The 13,329-nt window shown below is 36.8% G+C and overlaps 1 protein-coding gene across 1 annotated transcript; it reads right to left on the bottom strand.

Annotated features, from left to right (window-relative positions):
* Window positions 1-4,759: 4,759 nt before the first annotated feature.
* On the bottom strand, window positions 4,760-12,019 carry LOC131932605 (uncharacterized). Its single transcript, XM_059289538.1, has 9 exons — window positions 11,869-12,019; window positions 9,042-9,092; window positions 8,500-8,580; window positions 8,181-8,403; window positions 7,535-7,677; window positions 7,328-7,381; window positions 7,084-7,197; window positions 6,341-6,569; window positions 4,760-6,071 (listed from the first exon to the last, which is right to left on the bottom strand). The coding sequence occupies exons 1-9, from the start codon at window positions 11,988-11,990 to the stop codon at window positions 4,959-4,961; spliced, it is 2,130 nt and encodes a 709-aa protein (XP_059145521.1). The 5' UTR covers window positions 11,991-12,019; the 3' UTR covers window positions 4,760-4,958.
* Window positions 12,020-13,329: the final 1,310 nt, after the last annotated feature.

Genomic DNA, 13,329 nt, shown 5'->3' with positions numbered 1-13,329 from the left:
TCCTTAGTGTCATTGTTTCTTTATTTGTTGTGTTAATTAGATGTAAACATTCACTTCTATCTAGGAGTTTTTAATGGAAACTTTTTATAGCAAGTATGAGCAGATTGTTTCCTACTTTCAATCAAACAAGTTTTGTGTCAGTAGGCCTACTAGCTGCAGCTGTATCTTTTTTTTTGTCAGTTTCTTGACAGTTTTTAAATTGCAAGATCTATAGTCTATAGCGTCTGTTCAAGTAATAAAGAACAATATAGATGGTTTTGGTCTTTAGGCCTACACTAGAGTAGAGGTTGATTATAGATCTATCTCTAAATTATCTGCCAGCTTCTGATATATTTTACTTTGAATGTCAGTCATGTTTGACTTGTCAATTTGTAACAGTTGAAGAGGAACACTAAATTTTGTGGTCATGGTCTCTGCCCATGAAACATGAGGAGGTAATCCTTGTACTGCAATTCAACATTTGATTCGTTGCCTTCCCTTTATTAATTACATCCCCATCACAGTTTCTATTGCTACGGTTAAAGTATAATTAAAATTAGCGGTACTGTTATTTAAACAAATTTTAAAAGGTAAGGAACAAATTCTGGTGGGGGGGGTAGTGATGGAAAGTTTTTAATTTATCAGATTCAATTATTTTGTGCTGAGTACTAAATTGTAGTTCTATTATTATATTTACTCTAAACAATAAGGAATACGTTGTATCCCATTGCATAATCATAACGTGAAGTATGAGTTGTAACTATCCTTGATTTATTCAATACCGATAACAACAGTAGGCACGGGGCTTTCTTTAGTTAGCTACCTTTATTCGTATTCGATCGTTCAAAAAAAATCCTTCAGTTTAATAAGGCCTACACTAAATCATAGTAAATCGATCAGACGAAATACAACACGACTTATTTATATTCGATACTGTTGAAGAAAGGGGAGGGGAAGATTATAAAGATTCAATAAAGGTGTAATTGTGTATAACATGTAAATATTTTAATGTAACAGCTTGCCGCACTAGTTACGTGAGTTTAGTTACATACTTCGCCTTGAGTTAATGCTAGCTTCAAAGTGTAGGCCTTCACAGTATATCTGTTGTAATGTAATTAGGTACTCTAAACTGCCGAAAATAGAGGTTTCTGTTCACTTTTGTTACTTTTCCCCACCACTTTCCACCACAAAGTTCTATAAAAATTACGCGTATACCGTATACTAATAAAATGGTATGATTTAAAAGCCTTAGCTCCACAACAATATGTTGTAATCTAGGATTTTCTTTACAAATAATCATATAGCGAGCGTCTGAGTGGTCGAAACTAAACTGTTGTGTGGCTCGCAGGTCTCTGGTCTGTAGGTAGCTACAGGTGCTGACGTCAATGATGACATGCTGAATTCTCCTGTTTGGTTTGTTTTGTCTTTAGGTGACACAGAGGAAGGCTCTACAACGCTGGACAAAATATTTTTTAAAAGTACGGAAAAAATGGCTAAGTTTTAACATGCACACATTCAAATTCTATAATTTATAAACAATACAATTAATTCCTTTTAAGACCAGGAACTGAGAAAGCTGCTTCTATTTCTATGCGAATCATGACCAGGTTATCTTACTTAGCAATCTGTTGTTTCTTTCAGACTTTTCTCGGGAAAGGGGGGGTGGGGGCTAGTTTAAGTATATTTTCCATTTTGGGGGGAGGGGGGAAGTGAAAGGAGCGAACAACGGAAATATGATGGGTATTTCTCGTATTTTTATTGAACGAAACAGCCTAAACCAACTGCCTGTACATAGGCTTGCAATACAGATATGCTGAAAGCTCATGGAAGCCATTTTTATGACCTTAGCTTGGTACATTCAATAAGATCTGAATTTGTTTTTAGTTTTTATTATAGTATATTACCTATACAGTTCCATCTTTTAACGATCACGTTTTCTATATGGAAACCCACGGACCAAATCGTGTGCGCTGAGACCAGGCTCCATCGCTAGAGACAAATAGGACTAATACTGATAGGTTGGGGAATCTGTGAAATTTCTCGGGGGTACCGATCATGGAAGCGCCGCTACAAGTCAAATATAATAAAAAGTAAAAGGGGATATTTTTGGTCATCTTCTAATTTACACCATTTTGACCTTAATAACTCAATTCATACCCGGTCGGGAAGTGGTTTAAAGTCAAGTTGCCCCTCCCCCGATACTGAAATCTCGCTTCTGATCCATGCCCGTATTTGTTCATCAAGTATGTGCAATTGGAATCACATCAGTGATGACCCACACATCACCATCTTGCTGATGACCCCACATCACCAGTTACGAGCCACGTAGAGTAACTCGTATGACTGTGACCTCTCCTCAAGGACAAGGAGAGACGTGGGTGAGACCCCTTCTCCCAACCTAACGCTAAAGCCGGAAGGAGCAAAGAGTTGTGTTTAGCCTCACTTTCTGTAGATACAGAGTTTCTTCCAGGCACCTCTTCGGAGGGGGCGGGGCTTCGCCCCCCCCCCCCCCGCCCGAAATTTTTTTACCGCCCCCCCCCCCCCCGAACGAAATGAAATTTATATAATTTATATAGAAAATATATACTTTTAACAGTGTCCGCCCCCCCCCCCCCCCCGAAGAAAGTCTACCGCCCCCCCCCCCCCGAAAATTCCAAGTGCCCCCCCCCCCGGAGAAAAAAGTCTGGAAGAAACACTGTGTAGATATACAAAACATTCTCTAGTTCCTGCATGTCTAAAGCAGTGTTTCTTCCATACTTTTTTCTCCGGGGGGGTGGGGGGGGGGCAGACACTGTTAAAAGTATATATTTTCTATATAAATTTCATTTCGTTCGGGGGGGGGGGGGGGGCGGTAGAGATGCCTGGAAGAAACTCTGGTCTAAAGTAAATAATATACCTACAGGAAAAACTTAAGGGGGGGTGGAAGCAATAGTTTATGAGCTTATAACCAGTGTTTCTTTCAGGCAGCTCTTTTGGGGGCGGGGGGGGGGGGGGGAGGCACAGTCAACCGGCCTCATATGAAATAGAATTTATATAGAAAATACATACTTTTTACAGTGTCCGCATCCCCCCCCCCCCCCCCCCCCCGGAGAAAAAAGTCTGAAAGAAACACTGCTTATAACAGGACTTAAACACTACCCAACCCATAAGACACTATCATAAAAAAGAATGTGTATGTAAATGCCGATGTGCTCGACCCCTAACAAGACCCGCTGTATGTGGTTTAAGGCCTATTATTCATTAATGCTCCAAACGTCATTCTAATGCTGTCAGTGGAAGCCAAAAAGGACTAACGTAGCGAAGCTTACCGTAGGAGTTTAGGTCATGTAGGCTGCGATGTTCTTAGTTGTGCTATTTTACGTGCTTCCTAGCCTACTTTTGTCGAAGCTAGCCTAATGCTTTTAACACCCTGGTCGACATTTTATTGAGATTGACATCTGATAGGTGAAAGATCGATAAGAGTCGCCTTATCTTTTTTTTTTAATGACCTAACATCCTAAGAAAATCAAGTTGCGGTGAGGGACGTCACATTGATGAACGGGGGGAATCACCGACTGCACTAGATTAATGGGCGGCCCTACATTTTGTCATTCACGTGCAGTTAGAAGTATCCGAAGAGATGCTTGGAAGAAACACTGTTCACATGGTTGGACGGCAGAGCATCCGACTGCTAACCCAAAATTCTCGAGTTCGAATCCTGGTTAAAATACATAAACTTAAAACGTCCCTGATTTCACCTAGTTCTCACGTCAAAGGAGGTATGCGAGGTCACTGTAGTGTAGTGTAAGAGTAGAACTCACTTGCCCCATGGACTGTCAAGTTAGGAAGAAAATTTTACTTTTGTGTTTATGGTTCATACTCATGGTGGGTAAATTTAACTCTGGTTCGAAAGTATAATGGGAACTCTAACGTGGTACCCAAGAGGAAGCTGATGAGACGTTAAAAGATGCTGTCAATTATTTAATGTGGTACAAGAAAAAGTCCTTGCTGTCAATGTGGTTCAAGAAAAGGTCCAAGCTGTCAATTTGTTAATGTAGTACAAGAAAAGGTCCATGCTGTCAATTTGTTAATGTGGTACAAGAAAAGGTCCATGCTGTCAATTTGTTAATGTGGTACAAGAAAAGGTCCATGCTGTCAATTTGTTAATGTGGTACAAGAAAAGGTCCATGCTGTCAATTTGTTAATGTGGTACAAGAAAAGGTCCATCCTGTCAATTTGTTAATGTGGTACAAGAAAAGGTCCATGCTGTCAATTTGTTAATGTAGTACAAGAAAAGGTCCTTGCTGTCAATTTGTTAATGTGGTACAAGAAAAGGTCCATCCTGTCAATTTGTTAGAGTTGTGCAATAAAATATCTTTGCTCCACTACTCCATTGTTGAAGCGGTGAAGAAAGTCAAATGGATCAGGTTTTAACCATCTAAGTTATGTTAGTGGAAGTTGAGGACCTATTTCAATTTAGAGGTTAATGACCAGCTTCTAGATTTTCAGAGTGTGTGGTTAAAACATCTACTGAGTAGAGCTTATTCAAAACTTCTGATGTATTAAGTTTGTTGAGCCGAAATACAAGTATTAGTTAAGGTGGCTGGGTGTAGTGCTGACCACATTATCTTTTCACATGTAGAGGTTAATAAAATAGATGAACTCTACTTCATATGCCACACGGATAACCACATTTGAAAAGGGAAACTTCACAAGTATTACATTAGTTCGAATGTTTTATTTAATTTCTTAAACATTCATAAACAAATGATAGGAAATATATATATTTATTTTCCCCACTGTTTTTTTTAACATAGCTACAAGAGTGTTTTATTTACATGATGCAAGTTCATCGTCCATGACCTTAGGAAACACTGACCTATTTTATAAACAATCTTGTCAAGTATTTTATGAAAAGCAAGTTAAAACACAGTTCTATATCTAGCAAATCTTTTATTTAATAGTGCATACACTACATCAACAATATTCCTACTGCAGAATCAGTTTTTCTTCTTCTTTTTCTTCTTTCGTCTCCTCTCCGGATTGGAAACCATTGTTTTTATATTTGCTTCATTGTATGAAATAGATATAAATCCTTCCTCTTGTTTTAATTTCCTCTTGAGGTTTTTCTTGGAAGACACGGGCAAATAAATAAACTGAGGAACATCCGGTGGGTTGGCTTGTGGTGCTTTGAAGGCACCAAGTACTTGGGCGTCGTCGTCATCAATTTTCTGAACACTTTTTCCAGCTTTTCTTGACTTGGTTAAGTCATGACTTTCTGCCTTTTTAAAGTCATGACTCCCAGCTCTGGATATAGCAAATATAGGAGTGTCACTACTTTCTGAGTGGTCAGGTGGTGCTGTACCTGACTTTGTTAAGTCATGATTCCCAGCTCTAGATATAGCAAACATGGGAGTGTCACTACTTTCTGAATGGTCAGGTGGTGCTGTACCTGACTTTGTTAAATCATGACTCCCAGCTCTAGATATAGCAAACATGGGAGGGTCTTCAACTTGACTTGTCAGCTTTTGGCTGCCTGTTTCATCACAGGTACCAGAAGAGAAAGAAATGAACTCCCCAGCAGCAACAGGCTGAGCTGAATGAACAGCCTGACTGCTGTTTGAAATGACAGCTGTGGTCTGGAGTTTTCTTTTCCCTTGTTTGGGAGTAGTTTTGTTTTCTTTTCTCACCGGCTCAACCTTACCCAGAGCAGCTGGGGAACTTGATGATGAGAGTTGGATGAAATCTGATGAAAATGTCAAGTTTTTTTTGGTTTTCTCTTCTTCCTCTTTGTACTTTGACAGGACGTCTTTCAGGTCTAGGGAGTCTTTTTTCAGCACATACAGGTAGGAATAGTCCTCTTCAGCAGGTGTCATGTCTTGCGCTGTTTCACCTGACGCCAGAACGTTTTGCGTTACCTCGCCTGATGCCTGGACAGTGTCCATGCTTTGCACCGTATTATCACCTGACAGCTGGAGATCGCCCTCTATACCTACAGCTGACGGCAGTGCTCCACTGTTTGTTGTACAGTCAGGACTGGCCAGGGCCTTTAAACACTTGTCTATGAGAACTTGGAAATGTGCAGGGCTATCTGGTGAAAGGTTTGAGTGCTTCTGAAACAAGATAAAAATTTAAGTATGTAAATACATTATGGTGTGGGGGACACATTTTTGGCCTCAAAGTGTGGAAGGTTTTATGTTCAAATAATTTCACTCCCACTGGGTCTTTGTTTGTTTTTTTAATTTAATACTGCATGTTACACAAAAAATATACTATTCCAAAAGGTTGAATGTACTAATAGCCAGGATCACACAAACCATATAGGTACTAGAATAAAGACTTACTGTTTAAACAGAACTACAAACACTGTTCACAGTCTCACCTTGACCCCTAAAACAGAAACACACCCCTGGCACAATGCTCTGAACACCTGGACCAGACCTGGGACAACAATGACTGGACATTTTGATTGGGATGCAGCCAACAAAAAGGAACGAGCGGCATGCTCTGCTTGTAAAATTGGTACCATTTCCTCTGAGATTAAAACCAATTCTAGCTTTCCTCTCTGAAGAAAATCAAACACAGTGTTCCTTCCAAAATCAAACTGCTGGCTGTTGAGTAAAACAAAATTGTGGATGGGAACAAAATGTAAAAATCTAAACAAACACAGTTCAGTAGACAAAGTAAGTATGGAACTGAACTATACACAATGATCTTCAAAAAAAGAATTCATAAAGAATTTACTTATCTTACCTATCCTTATAGCACAGATATAAATGTAAAAAGTAGGAGTGACAATTTTCAACTATCAAAGGTCACCTTTGACACACTTTCAAATGATGTGCTGGTACCCATGTGAGTAACTTTTAGAAATAAAATAATTTCTATTCATGTTCAGCACTTTGCCTTTCACTCTTTTTATACAAACATTACATTAGACACCTAACATGGCAAATTGACATGAGCAAAAAAAATAATCCCATCTCCCAAAAATTTAAAAGTCAAGAAGCAGATGGGAAGGCTGGAATGACATGGACTTAAAAAATGAAAAAGAAAGCAAATCAGGTTCATTTGTTAACTATGCTCCCTATGCTTCTCAAACAGAAAGATTAAACTAAAACTTACTGAGATTGTTTGTCAAAACAATCCTTCAGGTTTCCCTTTGGTTTCTTTTTTTTCCTTTTCTGTTTTATGTCTGGCTTTACATCCTGACCCTGAATTACTAATGATCCAAATACCCTGCAAAAAAAATTTGTAAATTTATTTTTTGTTTTATTTTAACCTATACCACATATCTAAGCATTTACATTTTAAACATTAATTATTGACATGCTTTTTAAATATACACGAAGAAAGATGAAAAAATTACCTTTTTATTTCTTCAAGGATATCTGACTCATCATTTTTATTTACTCTGCAAGGTCTACAATTGTTCAAATTGCGGAATAAAAAATAAAGATTCAATTATCACATTTATGGAAATAACAGAAAATCTTATTGAGCACTTATGACTCATTTTACAAAATATCACTGAGATGAGCAGTATAAAAAAATTAACTAATCAAAAACACTTTACCTGATATTGTGAGACTGTGCTGGATTACTACCCTGTGCTGGTGTTTCACTTGTTTTAACAGGAGCATGAGGTTTGGTGGAGCTAACTTCTCTTATCAATGATATTATTTCAGTAAAATCTGATTCTGAATTGTTGTCTAGTTTCTAAAAAAGATAAACCAAACCTAGTTTAAACAAAAACAAATAATGTAAACTATACAGTGATTGCAATAAAAATTCATCTACATGCTGATGGTGACAAAAAAACAACTGATATGATATAATTCACAATTCCATGACCGCTTCAGACTAGTACAACAGTGTAGCCTTTTTCATTCATCAACTGCTATCTAAATCCTATTAGATTTATGTGAGCATAAAAACCAACCCTACAAAGCTATCACATTTAAATTAAATTAATGTGAATACATTCATTAATCAACTATTATAGTAGGATCTGTTAAATGTGCACAATTAAACAAAATAGTTCTATTGTTTAAAAAACCTTTCACCCTATCAAAAAATGTCTAAACTTAATTCCATAATTGCTACACCAAGTTGACCATTTCATATCTAATTCAGAAGCTTCATGCCAATGAATTACACATCAACACAAAAACTTGGAACACAGACTAGGAAAGAAAATAAAACAACTAAAAGCAAGTTACTTTAAATCCAATGGCCAACGGAAAACACTTTGAGTCTGTACTTGCAGCTACTGAGGGGGCTAACTGGTTAACACACACAAGTGGGCAGCCTTTTTCCTGGCACAGCGATATCACATGGTTGACAATGATGGCAGGTGTTGCTTCCCCAGACAAGAGAACACATGTTAACTGATCTCGTTCCAGAGCACGAAACACACAGGAAGTGCCAATGGTAAGCTGTGACCTAAAATAGAAAACAAAATTCCCTATAAACTTTTATTTATTGATTATTATAGGAAATAACTTGTTAAATGACAATCTGAAAAAAATATAGACCTACCTGATTTTGCTTTTTTTGACCAGATCCTCTTTGGGTGTGTTTTTTGGGGATTTAAAGATATTCGGCAAGCTTTTCAGTTTTCTGTAAAGATATAATTTGTTAATACTAATATTCTATTCTAAATAAAATCTGACAAATGAATGCTGCACCACATATCTAATCAACATTGTAACATTCCAGTTTAAGTCTTAACTATTAATGTTTATTATAAAGGTCTAAAAAACTTTTAGGCCTCCACATAAAATAAAATTGTAGGTTAAAAAAACCCATAGCTGTTAAACAAAAAACTCAATCTCAGACTGAACTGAATGGTTAGTATGGACAGATTTGACAGTGTTGATCAGCTTCTGTAGGAATTGTATAGATTATGTGGCCATTATAATACCCAGTTGCTTTTCTTTTCAATGGTTATGTTGGCTTTCCATTTACCAAACATTTGGTTTTGGACACATTTAAATGTGGAAGCAGAGGCAATCACAAAAATATGAAATGTGTATAATTTTTGGCAGGCAAAGATTTGAAAGAGCTAAAAAGACACTCACTCTGTTAATTTGGATACTATTTTTTTCTGTATGCAATCATCTGGTCGTGGCCTAGAAAAATTGCAATAAAAAGTGATAATAAATACTTTACGATATTTAATCTTTAGTTTATATTAGTCCCTTTAACTCAACAAGATAAAAAAACCTGATACTGATAGTGATAGGAAAAAAATCATAAAAAGTCTATTTTTTATGTCAATTGATCCAGCCTTGCTGTATATAGATCTAGATACTGTTTACGGCAACATTCTAATCTAGATGGCCTACTCACTACTCAGAGCTGTCGCGAGGTGGGGGCTGGGGTCGCGGACCGCTCCGGGTGACACCATTGATGAGAGGGTGACACCAAGAAAAAAATGCAAGATATATATAGTGGTAATCTATCGTTTTAGGTACGTAAAATCGCCCGCGGCTAGTAATGTACGAAGAAATTACTTCATTGTCAAGGCTTTCATAGAAGTATATTGTGAAATATTTGTGTCAAATATTATAGATAAATGAATAATAAACCTAAATCAATGGCTAAATATATCAATAGGGCCTATAGGCACGAAATTAACTTTAAACAGCGGTGTTTGCGAGCAAGATTTGCTATATAAACAGCAGCCATTTGTAAAATCCCCCTGAATCTCGCGCTATAAGTTTTAAAAATAAAACTTAAACAAGATGGCTGCTATAATAAATGAGCATGGTTGCATCTGTTGGAAACATCGCTAGTTAACATTTATTACTGAAAAGTTTTAATTCACTTGTTTAAAAACAGGTACATACATTAAACAAGGAAACATTTTTGAATTTTTTAAAACATAAATCCTCATCAACATGTGAAATATTTATTAAAATTTAAGGAGTCACCTGTTTTTCACATTACAAATCGCGAGCGATTTTACGTACCCAAAACGATAGATTACCCCAGGACCCAGATCTAGATCTAGATCTAATCTAGAACTACTGTCACTACAACTAAGTTAGGCCGAATCTATGATCTAGATCACGGGTTCCCAACCTGGGGGTCGCGAAGGTCTTTCTGAGGGGTCGCCAACTGATATACTAAACCTTAGTAATTTGAAACAAAACATGAATATTTAGAAGATTTTTTTTTTAATTCGGCTTCATTAATTAACATCACTGGAAATGTAATAGAGAAGAAACAAAGCGCACTGTACAAAGCTGTTCTCAGTCACGAATCTATGAAATATTCAAAACTTAAACGCCGTTTGAGACGAGTCATTCGGAACACACCAAAAAATATATGGAGTTCTTTCGTCGGTAAGAAGCTAGTTGCAAACGCCATAGATTGATCGAACAGGAAGTTTTCACCAGCATTAGTGCAAGCATCAAATAGAGTCGCGATAGAAAATGCCAAGCAAAAAAAAAAAAAAAAAAAAAAAAAAACAATAGGAGAAAATCTCATCAAACGCTGCATGTACGTAAATGTTAAATAACACATTTTTATTGAAATTAAGCTTTCACCATTGTTTGCTTTTCAAGTTGATAAATCAACAGACGTGAGTTCGTGTTCGCAGTTGCTGGTCTGTATCTATGTTCATGCAGATGATAGCAAAGAAGAGTTGCTCTTTTGTGAAGATAGCATGGAGAAAATAAATACCTTTTTTGAAACTGGATGATTAAAATGGGTTAGAACGGCTGTGGGGGTTTGTACAGATGGTGCGCCATCTATGTTTAGATCAAAATCGGGCTTTCAGAAAACAGAAAAGATTTAGCTCCATAACCACTGCCCTAACCAATCGACATCAAGAGTCCATTGTTAGTATAAGTCGTAAACTATATAAAATCTGGTACCTTCAAAGAACTGAGCAAAAACATTAATAGGTCACGAGGTTCTGCTCTTCTACACTACAGTATGCTGGCTGTCAAACGAAATGTTGTAAATTGTGTTTATGAAATGAAATCTGAAATCAAATTGTTCTTGGAAATGCAAAGGAAACAAGACCTTTTGGTATACTTAAAACGACATAGAGTGGTTGGAGAGAGTATCATACCTAGCAGATGTGTTCGAACATCAAGATAAGCTTAACCTGAAACTTCGGGGAAAGTGAACGAATATTATAACTTTCCATGATAATCTCGGGGCATTTTTTATCAAAGCTGCAAAATCGGTAAAGAAAATAAATTTTGGAAATATTGTAAATTTGAGAAACTCTGCGGTGTGGTAGATGAAACTGATTGTGAGATAATTAAAATTTTGAAAGAAGCGATTTCTGGGCATCTTGAATCTCTTGAAAACGAACTGCATCGCTTTCTCTGAGCTGAAAAAGAAGAATCTGCATTTACGCATTACCCATTCTCTTCTTCCTTTGATGTTGCCAGAATTCCCGAGAATTACAAGATGAATGCTTTGATTTGAAGAATGATTTCGCGTAAGATGAAAAACTGCAGACACAATTTTGGTGTATTATTCACCATTTATATCCAAACGTAAATTTGATTTACTTTTCGAGAATATATTTTGAACACTATTTTTCGATTAAAAACAAAATTAAGATAATTATAATGACATAGGTTGGCGTTAACAATTTTTTTTTTAATTAAAAATTTAACCACGAAGGTTTAGTGAATAGTATGCAATAATACTCATGCTATTAAAATAGTTATCAAGAGTAATTCACATTGAAAGTCTACTAGAAAATCTTATTTTAGTGCTTATTAATTTCCACACTAATTTCGGCTTTTTAATTCTATGGGGGTCGCGGGTCACTTACTTTTTATAAAAGGGGGTCGCCACTCGAAAAAGGTTGGGAACCACTGATCTAGATCTATTTAAATTTAGTTTTATTAGTTTATATTCCAAAACTTTTTTTTTTACCATGGTACATCAGAGCAAAGCATGTGTTTGTGAGTAACTTTTTTAACTTGTCCTTTAGTTTCTTTATCAAGCAAGCGCTTGAAAGTTGCTTGATGCGAAGCATCTGTTGTGGGCGCTGCCATTTTTATTTTTTAAAAAGTTGGATCATAATATTATTGTTATTATTTGAACGGGGTGCAGATAGTGCGCTATTTTCCAGGTCTGCATGACTGCATAGAAGTCTAGATCTAGATCTAAGTAATATATTATCTCTATATTGTCCGGGGGGAGGGGGGTGGTCTGAGGACGTGGACCTGGGGATATGCCTGAAAAAAAATCCAGACCTATAGATTTAGTAGTAGCAGTGGCGGAACTAGAAAAGGTCGGCGCCCGGGACATATGTACCCCCCTCGCTAAGCCTCAGATATATATATATATATATAGGCCCCTATATATATATATATATATATATATATATATATATATATATATATAAGAAGATTCATACGCATCGTGAGACAAGAGACCACACAAACATAAACCCAAACTCTTTTCGGGCCGTAACGAATCGAGTAATTATTAATTAATAGGTAATGGGTAGGCCTATGTTTAATTTAATTTAATGCCCGCGGAAAATTGTGAACAGCGTTACTTTTTTATGAAAAAAACTTTTTATAGCTATGTAATTCTTTATTATTTAAATAATAATTAAGAGAAGCTATTGCTTTTTATTAGTTTAATGCAGAGCTACTTAAATGAGCTTATAGGCAGCCCTATACCTATTAGGCTATCTAAAGAAGAGTTTTAGATGTGTTTCTTCCATACTTTTTTCTCCGTCCGAGGGGGGAGGAGGCACTTGATATTTTCGGGGGGGGGGGGGGGGGGGGGGGGGCTGGTCACTGGTACAAGTATATGCTTTCTATAAAATTCCATTTCATTCGTGGGGTGGGGCGGTAGACATTCTTCGCCCCCCCCCCCCCCCCCACCCCGAAGAGATACCTGGGCGAAACTCTAGTCATGAAAGTGGTTTGAACATTTGCCTATCTTTTTTAGCATAGTGTAGTTTGTTTTCGTATACGCAACTAGGTGTATCAGTTAAACTTAGTAGTAGATCTTTTTCTATAAATTCACTAAGGGGTTGTCCATAAATGACGTCACACTCGTAGAGGGGAGGAGGTACGTAATTTTGTGACGGTGTGTGATCTGGGGGTTGGGGGCGGGAGGCTCAGATAGTGTGACGTCATTCTTTTGCATAATAAAAAAGTAATGTTAGAAAACGAATTTTAGTCGTTATTTCGCGTTTTAGAAAACAGTTTTAATAAATTGTAACAGAAATTGGTTAAAATATTGACAGAGTTCAGCAAGACCTTCTTTTAAAATAAACCGGGAGTGATCTCCCCTAAACTTTCTCAAAAATTATATATAACACTACAGGGGATGGCAACTCGGGATATAGACATGATTTTTAATCCATTTTAATTA

Source organism: Physella acuta, unplaced genomic scaffold (assembly GCF_028476545.2).
Source record: "Physella acuta isolate Inbredline_101_S28 unplaced genomic scaffold, ASM2847654v3 ptg002229l, whole genome shotgun sequence".
NCBI lineage: Eukaryota > Metazoa > Mollusca > Gastropoda > Physidae > Physella > Physella acuta.
Note: the sequence above shows the minus strand (reverse complement) of the source record. Positions and strands in the feature narration are given on the sequence as shown.

What these genes read in the sequence shown, in the direction of transcription:
- LOC131932605 (XM_059289538.1), bottom strand. Translation starts at nt 11,990, where the DNA reads ATGGCAGCGCCCACAACAGATGCTTCGCATCAAGCAACTTTCAAGCGC. An exon ending in ATAGTATCCAAATTAACAGA is followed by an intron (nt 8,581 to 9,041) that starts GTGAGTGTCTTT and finishes ATATCTTTACAG; the next exon opens with AAAACTGAAAAGCTTGCCGA. An exon ending in CGTTGGCCATTGGATTTAAA is followed by an intron (nt 7,678 to 8,180) that starts GTAACTTGCTTT and finishes TATCTTTTTTAG; the next exon opens with AAACTAGACAACAATTCAGA.